Here is a 23,358-nt window from a genome sequence, read left to right as displayed (position 1 = left end):
TTTTACTAGAGCAGGGTGCGGTAGTTGAGGAGAATTATGACAATGTAAGGGGACAATGAAAACCAACTTTTCGTTTAAAAATCTATTCTATTCTAACATTAAGGTACTATTTTCATATTTTAAGGCTGTGTTTACATATCTGCGTTTAAACTCTGCGTTTTAGGCTGTATCCACAATAAGAATTTTCAGCGTTGTTCGCGAAAGGTACACGTAAGTTACGCGAATGTTTTGCGGAATTGCCAACTACTGGAAAAAAATTTCGCTTTGTTTTGAACGTGGATACATAACCTCCAAATTAATTTCGGTAACGACACCTGATTGAAAGAATGTCATTAATTTGTCATACCTTTAAAACTTTTAATTAATAATTAATAATTAAAATAATAATAATAAACGATAATATAATATTATAAAGTTGTGTTTGTTATTCGATTCCTTTACCGAAATTAATTTGGAGGTTATGTATCCACGTTCAAAACAAAGCGAAATTTTTTTTCCAGTAGTTGGCAATTCCACAAAACATTCGCGTAACTTACCTGTATCTTTCGCGAACAACGCTGAAAATTCTTATTGTGGATACAGCCTTAGATAAAACAATGAGTGTGACAAAGACGAAAATACATATCTTTCTTTCTCTCACTATTGGAACGCACTCATGTAAACACACCCTTGACTGTAACACGCGTATCTCAAACATTACATACTCACAGTTTTTTCCGAAACCTACCTAACTCTGCCCATCTAAAATAGCGCATGCGTTAATTTTTAACGCATGCGCAAACATTTTTCTCAACTGGAGAACGTGGAACAGTTTTCTGCTGCTGCTGCTCTTCACTCGATCGACCATGTTGTTGAGTGCCGTGACAAAAGCAGCCGCTGGCGCATTAAGGGCCGTAAAACCTGCCCTTTTACAAAATGAAGTCGCCAAAGTATCAGCATCATTATCCGCTAACAGTGAGTACTCAGAATAAAAAAAAAAAAAATTTCTAAACTTTCTTCCCCAAAAATCTTTTTCTCACGTTAGGGGGGGTTTAAAAAATGTCGGACAGCGCCGCACTTGCCGCAATACAATTTACTCCTCCTTTTTTTTTTTTTGCCACTTCAACAAAAATAAATGAACGCCAATTGATTGTCATTTTCTCTAAATTACAATCAACAATAATCGATAATTACTTTCTGTCACAAGGATTAAGCAGTAAAAAAAAAAAAGGCCGATTATATAATATTATTCGGGTTGTTGGAGTAAGTAAAAAAAAAAATGGCGACTTTCAGGTCAATTGGCACAAATTGTTGATTTTTCTATTATATTTTTTATATTAGTGAAAAAAAAAATGAAATTAGTGAGAAAAAAAAGTGTTTTGTTATTTTATTATTTGAATTTTAAAGAAGTGAGAAGGAAATATATTTCTTTGCAGTGCCATTTGTATTCACTTCCGGTGTAATATTTAAAAAAAAATGTTTTTTTTTGTTTTTGAATGAAAAATTCTATTTTTGTTTTGTTATGTTAAATAAATTTTTAGTGTAACATTTACTTTGTGATATAAATTTATTTGTGGGTCGTGTGTCTAATTTCTTTGGTTATGTAACTCGTGTTCCGTCATGTGTTTTTTTTTTTTTTTTTTTTTTTAAACTGTGTATGAATTTTTCTTGTATTGTTAATGATCTATGAAGTAAAATAAACTTTTTTTAAAATTAATTTTCATTTTTTAACTGATTTTTCCTTAATTTTTACGTAAAAAATTTACGTACATTTTTTTTTTTGTTACTTTTAACTCAATTTTTATTTTATCCTAATTTTTTTTTTTTTGCTCATTTGGAAATTTTCTATTTTTACTCATTTTCCTTGTCTCGAATTTTCCATTTTCATTAAAAAAAAAAAAAAATTTTCCTTGTACAGAATTTCATTTTTTTTTTTTTTTACCTGTCTCGAATTTTCATTTTATATAATTTTCCCTGCCCTAAATTTTTATTATATTTCCATTTTTCTTTTAATTGTGTAAATGAATATTAATTATTATTATTATTATTATTATTATTAATTATTATTAATTATATTTTTAATTCATTTTTTTATTAATAATTTTTTCAACATTTGTATTATTAATTATTATTTAATTTTTGTTTTAACCCAATTTTTCTTGCGCTAAATTTTTATTTTAATTTAAATTTCCTTTTTTATTTTTTTAAATTTATTTTCAAAATTTTATTATATTAATTAATTTATTTTTTCTAATCATATATTTTTATTTAATTAATTTTTGTTTTAACCCAATTTTTCTAGCGCTAAATTTTTATTTTAATTTAAATTTTCTTTTAATTGTATTAAATTAATAATTAATAATAATAATAATCTCTGCTTTAACTTAAATTTCCTTGTATATTTTTTTAAATTTATTTTCAAAATTTTATTATATTAATTAATTTTTTTTTTCTAATCATATATTTTTATTTAAATTAATTTTTGTTCCCCGCCAAAAAAAAAAAACGACGATTTGTCCCTTAATTTATTAATTAAAATAATTTAAAAAAAAAAATGTCTGAATAATTATTTTATCGATTACTTGAAGATTATTTAATTGATTTTATTATTGATTATTTGATAGATAATTTCAATAATAATTATTTTATTGATTATATTAAAAAAAATTTCAATTATTCGATATTAATTTCAATTATTTAAATTACTAAATATAAAGTAAAAAAAATTTTATTAAATAAGTAGGAGAAAAATTTCGATTTATTTTTTTTATTGATTATTTAAATATTACTTTAATTTTTTTTTTTTCATTTATTATTTGAAGATTATTTTAATTATTTCAATTTATTATTAAAAAAATTTTTTTAATTATTTTATTTATCATTTAAAGATTTTATTTTAATTTGTTTTATTGAATTATTAACGAAATTTTTAAAATTATTTAATTTTTTGTAAATTCATATCAATTATTTAATCGAAAAATTTAGTGTCAATTATTATTATTATTATTATTATTAATAATTATTAATAATTATTATTTAATTATTAATTATTAATAATTATTATAAAAAATAATATTATAATTATTATTAAATTAATATCATTATTATTAAATTAATATCATTATTATTAAAATATTCAAAAATAATTTTCAAATTCACCGAAAATTATTTATTTAAATTATTTTGGCGCGATTTTTAAAATTCAATCAATTAGAAATTATTAAGGAAAATTTTAAGTTCCCGAATTTTTAAAAACCACTTTATAATAATAATAACTATAACAATAATATTTTTGAAAATTTCACTTACTGTATTTGTAAAATTTCCATTTTTTTCTAATAATAATTATAATAATAATAATAATAATAATAATAATAATAAAAAACTGTAATAATTATAGAATTTTTAAAAATTTCACTAACTTTCAAATATAAATTTTCCTTTTTTTAATAATAATAAAAATAATAACTATAATAATTTTAATAATAATATTTTTGAAAATTCGACTTAGTGAAATGTAAAATTTCCTTTTTTTACTAATTTAATAATAATAATAATAATAATAATAATATTAAAAAACTGTAATAATGACAATAATATTTTTTTTTTTGAAAATTTCACTTACTGTAAATTTATATAAATTTTTAACACTTTTTCTTTTTTTTTTGTTTCTTTTTCTTAACAGATCGCAACTATGCGAAGGCAGCAAAAGGCGGACAGGGTCGCGTTGTCGCCGTAATTGGTGCCGTCGTCGACGTTCAATTCGACGATGAACTTCCTCCAATTCTTAACGCCCTCGAGGTTCAAAATCGAACACCGAGATTAGTTCTCGAAGTCGCTCAGCACTTGGGAGAGAATACAGTGCGCACCATTGCCATGGACGGTAAAAAAAAAAAATTTCATTTCATTTATAATTTTCACTTTAAAGAAAAAGAAACTAAAAAACCAAATTTCTTTTTTTTGTCTAAATATTTGTTTTTTTCGTTCATTTTTTTGCCGAAAGTAAAATTTGGTTTTTTAAATTTCGCGGAAATAAAAAAAAATCTTTTTTTAAAAAAAAACTATTTTTTAAATTTCGCGGAAATAAACAAACATCTTTTTTTTTAAAAAAACTATTTTTTAAATTTCGCGGAAATAAAAAAACATCTTTTTTTAAAAAAAAAACTATTTTTTAAAAATAACTATTTTTTTTTTAAAAACTATTTTTTAAAAAAAAACTATTTGTTTTTTTGCAAAATTGTACAGGTACCGAAGGTTTAGTTCGAGGACAAGTTGTCGCCGATTCTGGATTTCCAATTAGAATTCCAGTTGGTGCCGAAACATTGGGACGTATTATCAACGTAATTGGTGAACCAATCGATGAACGCGGTCCCGTACCAACTGATAAACTCGCCGCTATTCACGCCGATGCACCCGAATTCGTTGAAATGTCCGTCGAACAGGAAATTCTTGTCACGGGAATTAAGGTCGTCGATCTTCTTGCTCCCTATGCAAAGGGAGGAAAAATTGGTAACAATTTAAAAATTCACATTCAAATTTAATTATTTAATCAAATCTAACGATTAATTATTAATTAAATTAAATTATATTAATCAAATTTAATTATTCCAATTCCAAAAGAATTTAATTTCAAAACAAAAAAAAAAATTATTAAATTTAATTCCAATACGAAAGAATTAATTTAATTCCAAAATGAAGGAATTAATTTAATTTTAATTCCAAAACAAAAGAATTTAATTTAATTCCGGAACGAAAGAATTAATTTAATTTAATTCCAATACGAAAGAATTAATTTAATTTAATTCCAATACGAAAGAATTAATTTAATTTAATTCCAATACGAAAGAATTAATTTAATTTAATTCCAATACGAAAGAATTAATTTAATTTAATTCCAATACGAAAGAATTAATTTAATTTAATTCCAATACGAAAGAATTAATTTAATTCCAAAATTAAAGAATTATTAATTTAATTCAAAAACAAAAGAATTTAATTTAATTCCGAAACGGAAGATTTAATTTAATTCCAATACGAAAAAATTAATTTAATTTAATTCCAATACGAAAGAATTAATTTAATTTTAATTCAAAAACAAAAGAATTTAATTTAAATTCCATAACGAAAGAATTTAATTTAATTTTAATTCAAAAACAAAAGAATTTAATTTAAATTACAAAACGAAAGAATAATAATAAATATTTTGTATAAAAAATAAAAAAAAATGTTTACTAAAAAAAAAATTTCAGGATTATTCGGTGGTGCCGGTGTCGGTAAAACTGTATTAATTATGGAGTTAATTAATAATGTTGCAAAAGCTCACGGTGGTTATTCAGTGTTTGCCGGTGTTGGTGAACGTACACGTGAGGGTAACGATTTATATCAGGAAATGATTGAGTCAGGTGTTATTTCACTAAAGGATAAAACATCAAAAGTATCCCTTGTGTATGGACAAATGAACGAACCACCTGGTGCACGTGCTCGTGTTGCCTTAACCGGTCTCACTGTTGCCGAATATTTCCGCGATCAGGAAGGACAGGATGTGTTACTCTTTATTGACAATATTTTCAGATTCACACAAGCCGGATCTGAGGTGCGTACAAAAATAGTTTTCAAACAAAAAAAAAAAAAAAATTACAAAAAAAACTATCTCTCAATACCTTTTTTGCAGTATTTACAAAAAAAAAAAAAAAATTAATTATAAAATTTATAAAGAGTAGAAAAAAAAAATTAAAACTAAAATTAGAAAATTAAAATTAAAATTAAAATTTTACAATCAATAGAAAAAAATAGAGATATTAAATTAGTTATTTAAAAAAAAACGAACGGTATAACAATCACAATACTGAGAAACCGTAAATTATTTTTCTTCTTTTTTCTTTCTTTACTTCATTTTTTCCTCTGTTTTCCTAATTTTCTTCTTTTTTCTTTCTGTTTTCCTTATTTTTCTTCTTTTTTCCTTTCTTCTTCTGTTTTCCTAATTTTCTTCTTTTTTCCTTTTTTCTTTGTTTTCCTAATTTTCTTTTTTTCTTTTTTCTTCTGTTTTCCTAATTTTCTTCTTTTTTCCTTTTTCTTCTTTTTTCCTTATTTTTCTTCTGTTTTCTTTATTTTTCTTCTGTTTTCCTTATTTCTCTTCTGTTTTCATAATTTTTTTCTTTCTTATTTTTCTTCTTTTTTCTTGCTTTTTTTCTTTTTTCTTCTGTTTTCCTAATTTTCTTCTTTTTTCCTTTTTCTTCTTTTTTCTTTCTGTTTTCCTTATTTTTCTTCTGTTTTCTTTTTTTTCTGTTTTCCTAATTTTTTTCTTTCTTTTTTCCTTTTTTCTTCTGTTTTCCTAATTTTCTTCTTTCTTTTTTCCTTATTTTTCTTCTGTTTTCCTAATTTTCTTCTTTCTTTTTTCCTTCTGTTTTCCTAATTTTTTTCTTTCTGTTTTCCTTATTTTTCTTCTGTTTTCTTTTTTTTTCTGTTTTCCTAATTTTCTTCTTTTTTCTTTCTGTTTTCCTTATTTCTCTTCTGTTTTCCTAATTTTTTTCTTTCTTTTTTCCTTTTTTCTTCTGTTTTCCTAATTTTCTTCTTTTTTCTTTCTTTTTTCCTTATTTTTCTTCTGTTTTCCTAATTTTCTTCTTTCTTTTTTCCTTATTTTTCTTCTGTTTTCCTAATTTTCTTCTTTCTTTTTTCCTTCTTTTTCTTCTGTTTTCCTAATTTTTTTCTTTCTGTTTTCCTTATTTTTCTTCTTTTTTTCTTTTTCTTCTGTTTTCCTAATTTTCTTCTTTTTTCCTTTTTTCTTTGTTTTCCTAATTTTCTTCTTTTTTCTTTCTGTTTTCCTTATTTTTCTTCTTTTTTCCTTTTTTCTTTGTTTTCCTAATTTTCTTCTTTTTTCTTTCTGTTTTCCTTATTTTTCTTCTTTTTTTTCCTTTTTTTTCTTTTTTCCTTTTTTCTTCTGTTTTCCTAATTTTCTTCTTTTTTCTTTCTGTTTTCCTTATTTTTCTTCTTTTTCTTCTTTTTTCTTTGTTTTCCTAATTTTCTTCTTTTTTCTTTCTGTTTTCCTTATTTTTCTTCTTTTTTTCTTATTCTTCTGTTTTCCTAATTTTCTTCTTTTTTCCTTTTTTCTTCTTTTTTCTTTGTTTTCCTAATTTTCTATATTACCAAAATTTTTCAATAACCAAAAATTCATTTCACAAAATTTTTATTTATTCAGATTTTTATTTGTCAGAATTTTTATTTACTCCAATTTTCATTTAATTTCATTGCATTGAATTTTCATTTTATTCTTTATGATGAATTTTTCATTTATTCGAATTACTATTTCATATAATTTTCATAAAAAACCGATTTTTCTGCTGAATTTTTAAGCCGAAAAATTATTTAACAGAATTTCTAATTGATTTTTGAATTTTCATTTGTCCGAAATTGCAAATGACCGAAACAATCGATTTTGGCGCGATTTTTAAATTCTATTAAATAATTTTTCGAGTTTTCGATTAAATGAAAATTCATCTGAAAGAATAAAATGAAAATTCTAGCCAATAAAAATTCTATTAAATAATTAATTTAATTCTAATTCTAATTAAATATTTTCGAGAAAAAAAAGTTTAAATTTAAATGAATATTTTTTTTTGACCCTTTTTATTGCAATTGAAGTTTAAAAAAATTTTTTTTTTTTTTTTCAAAATTTCTCAGGTATCGGCTCTGTTGGGACGTATTCCATCGGCCGTAGGTTATCAGCCAACATTGGCAACTGACATGGGTACAATGCAGGAGAGAATTACAACAACAACAAAAGGTTCAATTACATCGGTACAGGCAATTTATGTGCCAGCTGATGATTTAACTGATCCTGCGCCAGCGACAACATTCGCTCATTTAGACGCGACAACTGTATTGTCACGTGCAATTGCCGAATTGGGTATTTATCCAGCTGTCGATCCACTTGATTCGACATCACGTATTATGGATCCAAATATTATTGGCGGTGAACATTATAATATTGCGCGTGGTGTACAAAAAATTTTACAAGATTATAAATCACTACAGGATATTATTGCAATTCTTGGTATGGATGAATTGTCCGAGGAGGATAAATTAACTGTTTCGCGTGCACGTAAAATCCAAAGGTTCCTTTCTCAGCCATTCCAGGTATGTTGGAAATTTCGAATTTTTTTTTTTTTTCCAATTATTTTCAAGTCTCGGATGACTTTTTGTTTTTTTTTTTTATATCGAACTTCTTTCTAATAATTCTAAGAGAAAAATAATTGTAACGAAAAAAAACAATTGTAACAAAAAAAAATAACAATTGTAAAAAAAACAATTGTAACAAAAAAAAAATAACAATTGTAGAAAAAAAACAATTTTAAACAAAAAAGTAACAGTTGTAACAAAAAAATAATCGATTTTAATAGAAAATAATAATTCTAAGAAAAAAATAACAATTTTACAAAAAAAATAACAATTGTAACAAAAAAAAAAAAGTAATTTTGCCGCAATTTCTCAATTTCAATAATTTACATAAGACAAAATTTTGCAAAATTTTACTACTTAATTAATAATTAATTTACAATAATTATTAATAATAAAAATATTAATAATAATATTTACTAATTTTTATTAAAAATAAATCGATTTTTTCGACTTATTTTACAAAATAAAAATAAATTAAATTAAAAACAAAATAATATTTAATAAAAACTCTAGTTTTTTTAAAATTCAATTATTATTATTATTATTATTATTATTATTATTTTGAAAATTACAAATTTTCCTTGAAATTCATTTATTTAAAAAAAAAAAAAATTGCAAATCGTCAAAAATTCAATTATTTTTTAAAAATTATCTAAAATTAATTTTAATTTTAATTAAAATTTAATTTAATTTTAATTCTAATAATTCTAAGAGAAAAATAATTGTAACAAAAAAAAACAATTGTAACAAAAAAAAATAACAATTGTAAAAAAAACAATTGTAGAAAAAAAACAATTTTAAACAAAAAAGTAACAGTTGTAACAAAAAAATAATCGATTTTAATAGAAAATAATAATTCTAAGAAAAAAATAACAATTTTACAAAAAAAATAACAATTGTAACAAAAAAAAAAAAGTAATTTTGCCCCAATTTCTTAATTTCAATAATTTACATAAAAAATTTTGCAAAATTTTACTACTTAATTAATAATTAATTTACAATAATTATTAATAATAAAAATATTAATAATAATATTTACTAATTTTTATTAAAAATAAATCGATTTTTTCGACTTATTTTACAAAATAAAAATAAATTAAATTAAAAACAAAATAATATTTAATAAAAACTCTAGTTTTTTTAAAATTCAATTATTATTATTATTATTATTATTATTATTATTTTGAAAATTACAAATTTTCCTTGAAATTCATTTATTTAAAAAAAAAAAAAATTGCAAATCGTCAAAAATTCAATTATTTTTTAAAAATTATCTAAAATTAATTTTAATTTTAATTAAAATTTAATTTAATTTTAATTCTAATAATTCTAAGAGAAAAATAATTGTAACAAAAAAAAACAATTGTAACAAAAAAAAATAACAATTGTAAAAAAAACAATTGTAGAAAAAAAACAATTTTAAACAAAAAAGTAACAGTTGTAACAAAAAAATAATCGATTTTAATAGAAAATAATAATTCTAAGAAAAAAATAACAATTTTACAAAAAAAATAACAATTGTAACAAAAAAAAAAAGTAATTTTGCCCCAATTTCTTAATTTCAATAATTTACATAAAAAATTTTGCAAAATTTTACTACTTAATTAATAATTAATTTACAATAATTATTAATAAAAATAATAATAATAATAATATTTACTAATTTTTATTAAAAATAAATCGATTTTTTCGACTTATTTTACAAAATAAAAATAAATTAAATTAAAAAAACAAAATAATATTTAATACAAACTCTAGTTTTTTCAAAATTCAATTATTATTATTATTATTATTATTATTATTATTATTATTATTATTATTATTATTATTATTATTATTTTGAAAATTACAAATTTTCCTTGAAATTCATTTATTTAAAAAAAAAAAATTGCAAATCGTCAAAAATTCAATTATTTTTTAAAAATTATCTAAAATTAATTTTAATTTTAATTAAAATTGAATTTAATTTTAATTTTAATTTTAATTTTAATTTAATTTAATTAATTTTAATCGAAATTAATTTTTTTTTTGAAAAATTTAGGTCGCTGAGGTCTTTACAGGCCACGCCGGCAAGCTTGTACCACTTCAAGAAACAATTAAGGGATTCCAAAAGATTCTCGGCGGTGAACTCGATCATCTTCCTGAAGTCGCTTTCTACATGGTTGGACCAATCGAAGAGGTCGTACAAAAAGCAGAAACACTCGCCAAGCAGTAAAAAATTTTAAAAATTTAACATATTAAAAAAAAATCGATCTTGACTTTTATTTCGTTTTTTTTTAAAAAAAAAATAATAAAAATAGCGTTACATCAATTTCTTCATTAAAAATCTTCATTCAAAAAAAAGAAAAAAAAAAAAAAAAAAAAAAAAAGTGAGAAAAGCCAAGAAACCGACAGTGTTTTCTTTTTTTTTTTTTTTTACAATTCCGACGCAACGATTAATTTGCAATCTGTTTTTTAATTAAAAAAAAAAAAAAAAAAACAGATTCCGATGAATGAGACAATCCCTTTGGGGGGGGATTTTCTTTTTTTCCGAAAAAAATAAATCATTGCGTCGAAATTTTAGTGAGAGCACCGAGAAATGAGAAAGAAAGAAAGAGAGAAAGATTCTCTCGCCAAGAACAAAATAAAAAAAAAATAATAGAGATGAAAAATGTTAAAGTTGATTTCTTTTTGACAATTTTTTTTTGCGGAGGATTATTATTCGAGACAGAGAGAGAGAGAGAAAATAAAAAAAGAAAGAAAAGAGAAAAAAAAGAGAAGAATTGACAGAAGAAATCAACTTTTTCTGCAAAAAAAAAATAATTTGTTTTTTGTCTCTCAATTAACAGATTTAAATAAAAGTTTCTAGCTCAAAATATCGCGACTCCAATGAACGATGTTATTATTGGGCAAATACTGCGAGGCGATGTTATGTATTAGATAAAAAATGTAATAAAAAATTTACACAAACAATTTTTTTGTTTTATAATTATTTACAAAATTTAACCATTTTATTTTAATTCCGTTTCTCTTTTATTTTTAAATTCAATTTGATTTTCATTAATTTTTCAAACTATACAAAAAAAAAAAATATACAAGTGTGCCAAATTTCCACTTCCTCGGTCAAAATGTCTCAGTTTCGGAAATTTGAAGTATTATTATTATTTTTATTATTTTACCGAAATTTTTTTTTGCCAACTGTTCGGTCATTTTGTAATTTCGGACAAATAAAAAATCGGCGTCTTTAAAAAATTCGGTAAAATTTGTAAGTTAATAAATAAATGCAAATAGTTTTAAAAATTTGATAGTTTGAAAAAAAAGTATTAACTTCAAAAATTTACTAAATAATTTCAAATATATATATATTAAAAAATTATTAAATTAAAAAAAAAAAAAAATTACAACAATTCAAATTTTTATTAATATATTATTAATTGTTGATAATTGCAGACACTTATAAGCATTAATCGTTGAAAATATAATAATTAATAATTAAAAAAAAAAATTTTTTTTTCCTAATAATTTTAAAACGATAGCGATTTAAAAAAATTTTTTTTTTAACACTCCCAAAATGAAAAAACTAAAATATAACAAAAAAATTGAGAAAGAAGGAATTTTTTTTTGTTCGCAAACTAAAAATATTCAAATACTCCAGGAAGCCATTTCATTCACCTTGAACAAAAGAAAAAAAAAATAATTTTTCTTAATAAGCGTCTAAACAAATTAATAAAAAAAAAAAATTGCTACTGATTTTATTATCTTTTGGAATTTTCAAATTTTTAAAATATTTATACAATATAAAATAATTTTTTCAAAATTAAAATTTTTAAATTTAAATATTATTATTAATTATTAAATATTAAATATCAAATATTAAATATTAAAAAAATTAATTATTATTAATAATAATAATCGTGAATATCTTTCGTTCATTCTGTCCACACCTGAAGTTAGTATTTGTTATAGGTCTTTTGTTTTTTTTTAAATGTGTTGTTTGACATTATTTTGTGTTGGTTAAAATTTTTCAATGTTTTGACATTGTCATTTGTGCGGTCGTATTTTAATTATTAAAAATTATAAAATTGTTAGAATCGTGCAAAAAAAATTGTGAGGATTGTGAGAAAAATTGATTCGATTGCTGTTAGAGTAAGTTGCATAAGTTGATAATTTTATCAAATTTCAAAAATTTATTTAATTACATCACAATAATTTAATTAATTTTAAAAATAATAAAAAAAATTTTATATTATTTATTTATTTATATTATATTTATTATTTATATTATATAATACAAATTAAATTTTTTTTTATTTTCACAAAATATTTATTTATTTTTGTTATTATAATTAAAAAAATTTATATTATATATAAATATAAATTTTTAATTTTGACTAAATATTAATTTTTTTTAATAATTTTTATTTTTAAATATTAACTTAATATAAAATTTTTTAAAATAATTTTTATTTAAAATAAAATTTTAATTATTATATTTTATATATATTTATATATGTTACATTAATTAATTAATTAGGAATATTGAATAATATATATTAAATATTAAATTTAAATAATTTATAAATTATTTATTAATTTAAATTTATTAATAATAATTATTATTATTTATTATTATAATAATAATAAAAAATAAAAAATTTCATTTAATAACAAATATTTTTATTATTTTTTGGTTATAATTTTTTTTTTGCAAAATATTTTTTTTTATTATAGGCAATTGAAAATTTATATATTTTATATAATAGATTAATAATAATAATTATTATTATTTATTATTATAGAATAAAAAATAAAAAATTTTATTTAATGATAAATATTTTGATGATAAGAAATTTTTACAAGACCTTTTTCCGATATATGTTATATTAAAAATTTTATCAATTTAAATTTTAAATCGAAAATTTTCTTGAATAATTTCTGAAAAATTATCGACAGATAATCAAAAAAAAAATCAAGAAATATTTTTTTCTATTTGATAAAAATTAAGGAATTATTATTAACAATGTAATAATATTATAATAAATTAAAAATATTATTGATAATATTAATTTTAATTTCTTTATAATAAACAATTAAATTCCTAATTTCGGCGCGCGTTTAATTTTGCTAGTTAAATATTTAGCAGATTAATTATTATAAAAAAATAACTATTAAATATTAATAAATAATAAATATTTTATTTTGGAAATATTAATATTTTCCCCAAAGATAATTTTAATATAATAAAAAAACGAATTTCAAGTATAATTAAAATTTTATTAAAATTTGTAATTTTTTTTCTAATTTCATTAAAATTCGTAATTTTATCGTATATTTAGATACAATTTAAAAAAAAATATTTCACTGATGCATAAAATATGTTATTATTATTATAATTTTTTAATGATTATCCCCTATTATTATTTTTATTATTATTATTTTTTTTTTATTATTTTTTTATTATTTTTTATTATTATTATTTTTTTTTTATTATTTTTGTATTATTTTTTATTATTATTACCTATTATTATTATTATTATTATTATTATTATTATTATTATTATTTTTATAATTATATAATAGTATTATTATTTATTATATATAATATTTTTGTATAATTATTAATTATTTTAATATTTGTTTTTTTGATAAAGGAATTTTTTTTTCATTTAATTTATTTACTTATTATGATAATTTTCTATTTTTGAGTTAATTATTTTTTATTTGTTAAATTAAATAAAAAAAAATATTGATTTTTCATTTTTTTTTGCAGGAAAAAAATTTACAAATCAAATTGTGGAATAAAATATCCAAAAAATATTCTAACATGTTTAAAATCAATGAATCTTTACGATCATTCACAAATTTGTCCTCATTATTGTCCTGCAGGGAAAATTATAAAAATCTCCTCGGTAAGTTTACTATATATTATTATTATTATTATTATTATTATAATTAATTAAAATTATCTAATTTTTATTTTGTAAATAATTTTTTTTATTGCAATTTAATTAAGAAATTAATTTTTGTAATTTAATTATAATAATAATTATAATTTAATTATTATAATAATTATTATTTAATTATAATAATAATTATTATTTAATTATTAAAAATTAATTAATTTTTAAATTTAATTAAAATTTCAGAAATCAACGGGAATATCTTCAATTTGGGTGGCAATTGATTCTCAAATTTTACCAATAATTGGCGAAGCACTTTATATTCTCAAAAGAAATTCATCAATAATAAAAAATGAATTTCCCCTTATTGGCTTTATGGGGAAAAAATTCACAAATCTCGATATTGCAATGTTTAAAATTGACGATCTTTGCATTCACTATCGTATCAATGATGAATTGAAAATTGGTGTGAAAATTTATTTTAAACATTGGGAAAAATGTTCAGTGCAACTTATTGAAATTCCATGCAATGGAATAAAAATGAAAATTGAAAACAAAATTATCGAAAAATCATCATCATCATTATCATCATCAATTGGAATTAATAATGAAAAAGAAATTGAAAACAAAATATTAAATCCAACAAGTGTGGAATCATCATCATCGTCATCATCATCATTATTCGAAATAAGTTCGAATTCAAGTGAAAATTCAATTTTATGTACCTGTGGTTCAACACCTGATGAAAAAAATTCAATAAATTCTTATGAAAATTTTGGATTTATCGAAGACAGGGAAATTAATTTCAATTCTGAAATTAGTGAATTAAAATCTATGGATAAAATTAATTTCAAATCAAATGAAGAAATTAATTATGATTCTAATTGGAAAATTCAAAAAAATTCCGAAAACAAAATTGAAACTAATTCTGATATTAAAATTAATTTCAAAATGAAAACAAATTCTTTTGATAAAACAAAAACGAATGCCACTAAAATTACAAGAGATTCTAATTTAAAAATTAAATCTAATTCTAATAAAAATTTTCCATATAATTCTATGGAATTGACAAATTCTACTACTGAAAAAATTAATTCAAATTCTCCTCGTAAAATTGAAACAAATAAAATAAAATCCGAATCTATTAATAAAATTAAATACAATTCTTCTGATAAAATTGAATTTGATTCTATAACAAAAGAAATAATTCCATTTTCTTTTAATAAAATCAATTGCGAATCAAATTTATCGTCTTCAATTGATTTAAATAGAAAAATTCATTTTGAAAAACATGATATTATCGACAAAGTTGAAACCTATTTAAATTCACAATGTAAATTTCATCAAAAAATAAATTTTCCCGATAAAAATAAAAAAGAAATAATTGAATTAAAATTTAATAGAGAAAATGAATTAAAAAGGGAAATTTTATTAAAAAATTCAATATTAAATGAAAATTTTAATACAACAGCAAATGAAATACCAGCTTATGAAAATATTTTACCGAATGAAAAAATTACAATAAATGATCAATTTTTTGATAAAAATAATTTTAAACATTCTGATTGTCCTATTATTATAAATAATAATAATAATAATAATAATAATTCAATGATTTCAAGTAGTCGATCATCAATAACAAATGTAGAATTATATTTTAGTGTAAATACAACACCGTCCTATGCTAATATTAAAGATGAGACAACACAATTAAATTCTGAGGAATTTTTAACAAAAATTTTAACATTCCTTTTTGGACATTTTGATTTTTTTATTGTCATTTTATTATGTCTTTTGTTATTTTTTATTTATTATATTTTACTTCATTATAAATGGATCCAGTAAAGGGAAAGGGGGGGAGGGTAAGAATTTATTTTTTACAGAATTATGAAAAAAATGTTTTTCAAAATTTTAGAATTAAAATATTTTACATTTTTTATATTTGTAAATTGTGATACAAAAATTTTTTTTTTAAATAAAATAAAATTATTACTATATTGTAATAAATAAAATAAATAAAAATGAAATATATATTTTTTGGTCTATAATTTATTTAATAGGAAATAATTCTTTTATAATTAAATATTAGTTTTTTAAATTATTTTAATTTTTAAATATTTTTTTTTAAATTATTTTAATTTTTAAATATTTTTTTTTAAATTATTTTAATTTTTAAATATTTTTTTTAAAATTATTTTAATTTTTAAATATTTTTTTTTAAATTATTTTAATTTTTAAATATTTTTTTTTTAAATTAATTATTTAATATGAGAAAATATTTTTTTATTTAATAATTTAAAAAAAAAAAAAAGATAATTATTTTCGAAAAGAAGTGCCAAAATAATAAGGGGAAAAAAATCGTATGGCGTCGGTTCGGGAAAAAATTGACGCCATATCATTAAAAAGCAATTATGCATAACACAATATAATAGAGAAAAATCAGTGGGATTATGGAAAAATTCCATTAACTTCAATTATAACAAAAGAAGAAACCAGGAATGTATCTAATGCATAAAGTGCCCTTTTACTGTAAATAATTTTCCAAAAAAAAATTTAAATTATGTTTTTCTAATAAATAAATAATTAAAAATCTAACATTAATATACTTTTCAAAAAAATATATAAATAAATATAATAATATTGATGTTAATTATAATAATATAATTTATATTAATATAAATAACAATTAATTATTATAATTATTTATTATTGCGATTACTAATTATTATAATTTTAATTTATTATACCTAATTATAATAATTATTAATTATTGCGATTACTAATTATTATAATTTTAATTTATTATAATTATTAATTATTACAATTACTAATTATTATAATTTTAATTTATTATAATTATTAATTATTACGATTACTAATTATTATAATTTTAATTTATTATAATTACTAATTATTATAATTTTTAAATTATTATAATTATTAATTATTACAATTACTAATTATTATAATTTTAATTTAATATAATTATTAATTATTACGATTACTAATTATTATAATTATTATAATTATAATTTATTATAATTAAAAATTTATAATTAATAATAATTTAACACTGATAAAATAATGAAATAAAATATAATAATAAAATAATAAATAATTATAAATTTGTACAAATTAAATTAGTTAAAATTATTAAAATTTTTTTTAAAATTTTTATACCTAAAAAATTATGTTTAATTAATTAATATTAATTTAAAAAAAAAAAATTCTTCAAAAAAATTAATTTTAATTATTTAAAATTTTTAAATAACTTTAAAAAAAAAAAAAAAAAAAACTCACAAATATATTCTAGATAATGTGGCCCTTTTATGAAAATTGAATGATTTTTGGCGCCTACTTAAAAATTTTTGGACGCGTCTCCCGAGTTTGAGTTCATTTTACCCCCGGTAAAGTCATTAGTCGAATCCCTTTTTACTAAATCATTTTGAGTTGAGACTTCATCGGGTGCAGTTGTTGTTCCTCCTATTTGGCTACCTGTAAACACTAACAAATTGAATTTTACGTAAGTATTTGTCACTTTTTTTTTTAAATAAAAAATATTTACTTTTTTTATTAATTTTTTTTTTTAAATTATTATTTTTTTTAATTAATTATTTATTATTTTTCTTTTTTTTTATTCGATTTAAAAAAATATTTATAATATAATTTTTTATTGGAAATTAAATTTTTTTTAGTGATCCAATTAAAAATTTAAGAAATAATTATAATTTTAATTATTTTTTTTTTAATTCTATCTTTTAATATTTTAATTTTTACTTTAAATCAAATTTATTTTATATTTTTACTTGTATTTTAATTTTATATTTTAATTTTAATATTTATTTAAATTATTTTAATATTATATTTTAATTTAATATTTATTTACAATTATTTTAATATTATATTTTAATTTAATATTTATTTACAATTATTTTAATATTATATTTTAATTATTTTTATTTCAACATTTATTATCAAATATTTTAATTTTTCTATTTCCATTTTAAATTGTTTTGATTTTAATAATTTTAATTAAATTAATTTTATAAATCTCACTTAATTTTAATTATTTATGGAGAAAAGAATTTTTTAATTATTTATAATTATTTTTAGAATATATTACATTAAAAAATTTTTTAATTTTTCTATCAAAAATACTCAATTGAACAAATAAAAAAAAAATTTAATTATTTAACTATATAGAATTTTTATATAAATAAATTTTATTAAATCTCATAAATTAAAAAAATTTATTATCTCAAATTTTCATGTATTTTTTTTTGTATTCTATTTTATTGTTATTATCAAATTTTTTTTGACGAAATTATTTTTTTTTTCAACAGTGGATTATATAATAAAAAAAAAAATATGGATTTCGCTAATTTTTTATTCAATGACCTTGATAATTCATCATCATCATCATCATCGTCGTCATCATCTGAAGATGAAGGAATTGATGACAAACGACTTCAATGTTACATTGGAAATATCGCCGAAATTACTGAGGTAAAAAATTGATATAATTAATAATTTAATAATACATAATTTTATTTTTTTTATTGAAAAATTTTTTACTCTTTTAATTATTATTATTATTATTATTACTTTGTTATTATATTGTTATTATTATTTTTTTAAATAATAAATTAATAAATTAATTCGACTAATCAAAAATTGTGATTGATCAATTTTGAAAAATTGCGCGTTTTTTTTTTGTTGGTTATGTTTGGATGTTTGCAATATTTTTATGTCGCATAAAGGTGCTTTTATACCTCCAGTATTTTGGTCAAGCAATCGGCTGGATTGAATTTTCACAGAGAATCACTAAATTTGATTGGCTCTAAAAATATTCCATTTTCACGTTGGAAATGGAATATTAGTCAGAGCCAATCAAATTTAGTGATACAGCCGTGAAAATTCAATCCAGCCAATTGCTTGACCAAAATACTGAAGGTATAAAAGCACCTTAATATTCTTATTATATAATTTAATTATTTTTTTAACACAATTTTTTGGTTTAGAATAATTATTTTCTTATTTTTATTATATTAATATTGTATTGCATTATATTTATTATATTATTCATTTTATCTTTATGGGAATTATCCATAAGATAGAAAAGAATAGAAACATATATCTATCCTTTTCTAACTCATGCTTCACGTTAGCGAAACTATTGTACGTTGGCCTTAAAAGTCTTAAGGTACGGACACAGCTCAGCCACCTAAGGGTTTGTTTTCATTGTCTCCACTCGTCAATTTGTGTCATAAATCTCTTCAACTACCGCACCCTGTTCTAGTGAAAATTTTGTAACTTTTAATTTTAACAATAAAGTCACTAAATTTTTACTAGAGCAGGGTACGGTAGTTGAGGAGAATTATGACAAATGGCAAGTGGGGACACAATGGAAACCAACCCTAAGTAGAATCGTCATGGTAACGTATAAGAGTGAGAGAAATAAGAACATTCTTTATTTCTCTCACACTCATACGTTACCATGACGACCCTATTTAGATAGCTGAGCTGTGGCCGTACCCTAAGGCTTTTAAGGCCAAGGAAATTTTTCTTATTTAAGGCCTGAGCAGAATAGAAACGTAACCGGAATCGTAACCGGAATAATGAGTTAGAGAAAGACAAACAAATATGTCTATCCTTCTCTAACTCATTCTTCCGGTTGGGTTTGCGATTACGATTCCGTTTAACTTTTTATTCAGCTCAGCCCTTAAAACCGATTTCTAACCTATAAAATAATAACAAATATTTATTTATTTTTTTCTCTTTATTTTCCAGATATCGTATGATAAACGTTCATTTCGAGTAAAATCATTTGAATTAACCGACACTGTACCAAATGACACAAATCTATTTATACGTATTAACAAACGTATTATTAATATTGGACAAGTTGGCTACAGTTTTATATCAAGGGACAATGAGGCAATACACAAAACTGATGGAATTTATTTAATGGAATCAATACGCAATTTATTAGCATTGGGAATGGAAGTGTTCGCCGATGAAATGCCATGTCCACCAACAAGAATTGAAAAACGTTCATTCAGCGATATGCTTTATGAAGCAACACGTTTATTAAAAATACAACGCGATGCAAATCCATCATTATTTCATTCATCATTTTTTCCATTTGATAAACCAATTGATTTATCAATGCCCAATGATGATGATGAACCTGATGATAATTCACATTTAGCATTATGGGAAAATATGGATATTGGGGAAAATAATTTTTTTTATGATACATCATCGACAGTATCATCGTCACCAACATCATCGCCAACATCAGCCGCTGCTGCTGCAATGTCAATAATAACAGTTGCAACGGCATCATCGGAATTTAATTGTGAATTACCATCAACATCATCAGCGGGAATGGAATGATTATTTTATTGTATAAATTACAATTGCATAAATATTGTGTTTCCAGTTTGACGCGACATTTTGAAAAGTCGTGACACATCTATAATAAATTTTATTAGTTCGTGGCATATGGACAAAAAAATAGGCCTAAGCAGAATAAAATCTCTAATCGTAAATCTTTAGCTTTTACATGAGAGAGAAAAAGACAAAAGATATTTCTATCCTTTTTTCTCTCATGTAAAAGCTAAAGATTTACGATTAGAGATTTTATTCTGCTTAGGCCTATTTTTGGCCATATGCCACGAACTAATAAAATTATTATAGAAGTGACACGACTTTTCAAAATGCCATGACACTTCTATAATAATTTTATTAGTTTATGCCACGAACTAATAAAATTATTATACAAGTGACACGACTTTTCAAAATGCCGTCAAATCGGAAGGACAAGTATTTATGCAATTTGGTGTATTATGCCTTCGAAAATTTTAATTTATTTAATATAATACTTTTATAATACTAAATTATTGTTCGTAGTATGTGAATTTGGCAAAGTTGTAACAAAAAAATTAGGAGCGAAATTTTTGAATGTATTTAATGTGAGCGAAATGATTGTAAAATTTTTGTATTCCTTATACAATTAAATAAATATTATTATTATTGTTATTAGGTATTATTATTTTTATTACTATTATCTTTACGATTATTATTATTTACATTACCATTATTATTATTATTATTATTGTTATTATTATTATTATTATTATTATTTGTTATTAAATATTCATTATTATTATTAATGGCGCACTAAAACCTTTTTGGCTGCCTGCAGGTTACCATGGCAACGCACGGGTGTAAGTGAGACAGAAAAAATTTCTGTCGCACTCACTCTCATGCGTTGCCATGGTAACCTGCAGGCAGCAAAAAAAATGTAAAAGCGCCTTAAATGGGACAGAATTTTTAAAAAAGAGAAAAAAAAATTAAAAACGGTCGTTATTTCAAAATTGTACCAACTTTATCAAAAGAGCAATAACAAATCGATTTTTTTTTCTCTTTAATTACAAAATTTAATTTTCATTTTCGAAAAATTTGGAAAAAATAAAGAGAGAAATATTTAAATATAATAAATTAAACCCTTTTTGCAATATCGGTTTTTTTTTCATTCTATTTTTTTAAAAACCAAAAATAAAATTCAAATATTAACTTGAGTAATGTAGTCACTTTGTAGAGATGATTATCAATGTACAGGGGCGTAAAAATAATTACCACCTTAAACATTTCTAAATATGTATTCTTTTCTCGAAATTATTTATAATCAAAATATAAATTCCAATTTTCATTTGAAATAAAATTAATAACTATTTTTCCGAAACTCCAAAAAAAAAAAATTCCAACTCCTCACTATCGCCATCTGACGATTGTTATCAATAACTATATAACCAATTCTTTTTTTCTGACACGTCAAATATATAAGATTTCGGTGATAATATATTAAGGGCGGTATTCATAGTTCCGACTTAAGCAAGGACTTAAGAGTTGCTTGATCAAGACGGTCTTATTCGAATGAGTCGAGCTTAAGACCATATATATTCATAGTCAAAAATAAGCAATTGCTTGGTAAAGGAAATGCAGCTTAAGAATTTCTTGACCAAGCAAATGCTTAAGATGATCTTATTGAACGATCGGATTTTTCCGTCAATATTCTTTTGAATCCACCAATAAGAAATGGTTTTGAAAATTCGCCTCAATGCGCCAAGGAATATTTATACTTGCGTTGTATTCAATTTGAGTTTTTCGTTTCAGCGTTTTTAATGTTATTTATAAAATTGTTTTGTTTAATCATTTGAAAAAAGTAAATTTGTAAAATATTTTTCTTATTAAATGTTTGTAATAAAAAACAGTAATAAAACAAAATTCAAAAATATAAACCTGTGAATATAATTAATGTTGTTTAAAAGTAAAAATTTTTAATAATCAACGAATGAAATATATTTAAAATTTGATAAATAATGATACATAATAGTGAAATATTCAAAATAATGATCAATATATTAACATTAATATTTTTAAAATTAGGCGTACAATTTGTAGAACACAATTTATTTTTTCTTTTTCAAATTAAAAAGACTGGTAATTTTTTTTATATCTTATCTTATATACTCTCGTTTTTAAAAAAGTGCTGTACGCTAAAAAATTTTAATTGTTTATAAACATAAAATAACTACTTTCATACATAAATTCTTTTTTCTTGTAGAAATAATAAATGTATCCAAATATAAATCTGCTACTCTCACTCCCTTAAATTATATATTAAAATAAAAATATAATGGAATATAAAATTTGTAAACAATAAATAATTAAATTATTATAAATAATACTAAATTTTAATACTAATTAATGAAACTTTTTGTAGTAATAAAATGTCTAAAAAGCATTACACCAATACGGATAAAGAAAACTTTTCCTGCAAACTATCAAAATTTTTGCCCATGTTATTGAAAATCGCAAAAGCGATTGTTCCTTGAAAGCTAAGGAGGCTGCGTGGAGTGAAAACGATAACGTCTCTGAAACTCTCACTCATCTATTTCAAAAGAATTTTCCGCATCTCGAATGTATCGTTTTGCACGTCTTATATTGTTTGGACCATCTTCATTATCAATATCATCCTCAATGTCTCTTAAATAATGCATTATATCCATTGTTAACACTTTTTTCACTATAAATACACTAATAAGTTATTGCTTAAGTCAACTAAAACGTTGACTTTAAATCATAACCTCAATTCGTTCAAATAAGTTCACCGGTAATGTCAAATAAGAAAATCCTATTTGACTATGAATACTTGGCATTCTTAAGATGGGACTATGCATCTCAAAATCAAAGCATTTACTTCTTTAAGCAAATGCTTAAGTTGCGACTTAAGTCAATCCACAATGCACGACTATGA

The 23,358-nt window shown here is 20.9% G+C and overlaps 2 protein-coding genes across 2 annotated transcripts; both read left to right on the top strand.

Annotated features, from left to right (window-relative positions):
* The first annotated feature begins 785 nt into the window (after positions 1–785).
* LOC127290081 (ATP synthase subunit beta, mitochondrial) lies at positions 786–11,106 on the top strand. The gene is made up of 6 exons (XM_051318471.1): positions 786–954; positions 3,665–3,862; positions 4,225–4,488; positions 5,229–5,572; positions 7,657–8,112; positions 10,196–11,106. The coding sequence occupies exons 1-6, from the start codon at positions 846–848 to the stop codon at positions 10,367–10,369; spliced, it is 1,545 nt and encodes a 514-aa protein (XP_051174428.1). The 5' UTR covers positions 786–845; the 3' UTR covers positions 10,370–11,106.
* A 6,341-nt stretch (positions 11,107–17,447) lies between these two features.
* Positions 17,448–20,580, top strand: LOC127290085 (uncharacterized). Its single transcript, XM_051318475.1, has 3 exons — positions 17,448–17,556; positions 18,377–18,539; positions 19,824–20,580. The coding sequence occupies exons 2-3, from the start codon at positions 18,402–18,404 to the stop codon at positions 20,430–20,432; spliced, it is 747 nt and encodes a 248-aa protein (XP_051174432.1). The 5' UTR covers positions 17,448–17,556; positions 18,377–18,401; the 3' UTR covers positions 20,433–20,580.
* The last annotated feature ends 2,778 nt before the right edge of the window (positions 20,581–23,358 follow it).

The sequence above is a fragment of the Leptopilina boulardi genome, unplaced genomic scaffold (genome assembly GCF_019393585.1).
Source record: "Leptopilina boulardi isolate dan_hultmark-lab unplaced genomic scaffold, ZJU_Lbou_2.1 LbouV2_55, whole genome shotgun sequence".
NCBI lineage: Eukaryota > Metazoa > Arthropoda > Insecta > Hymenoptera > Figitidae > Leptopilina > Leptopilina boulardi.
This window is presented reverse-complemented; position numbering and strand designations above follow the sequence as displayed.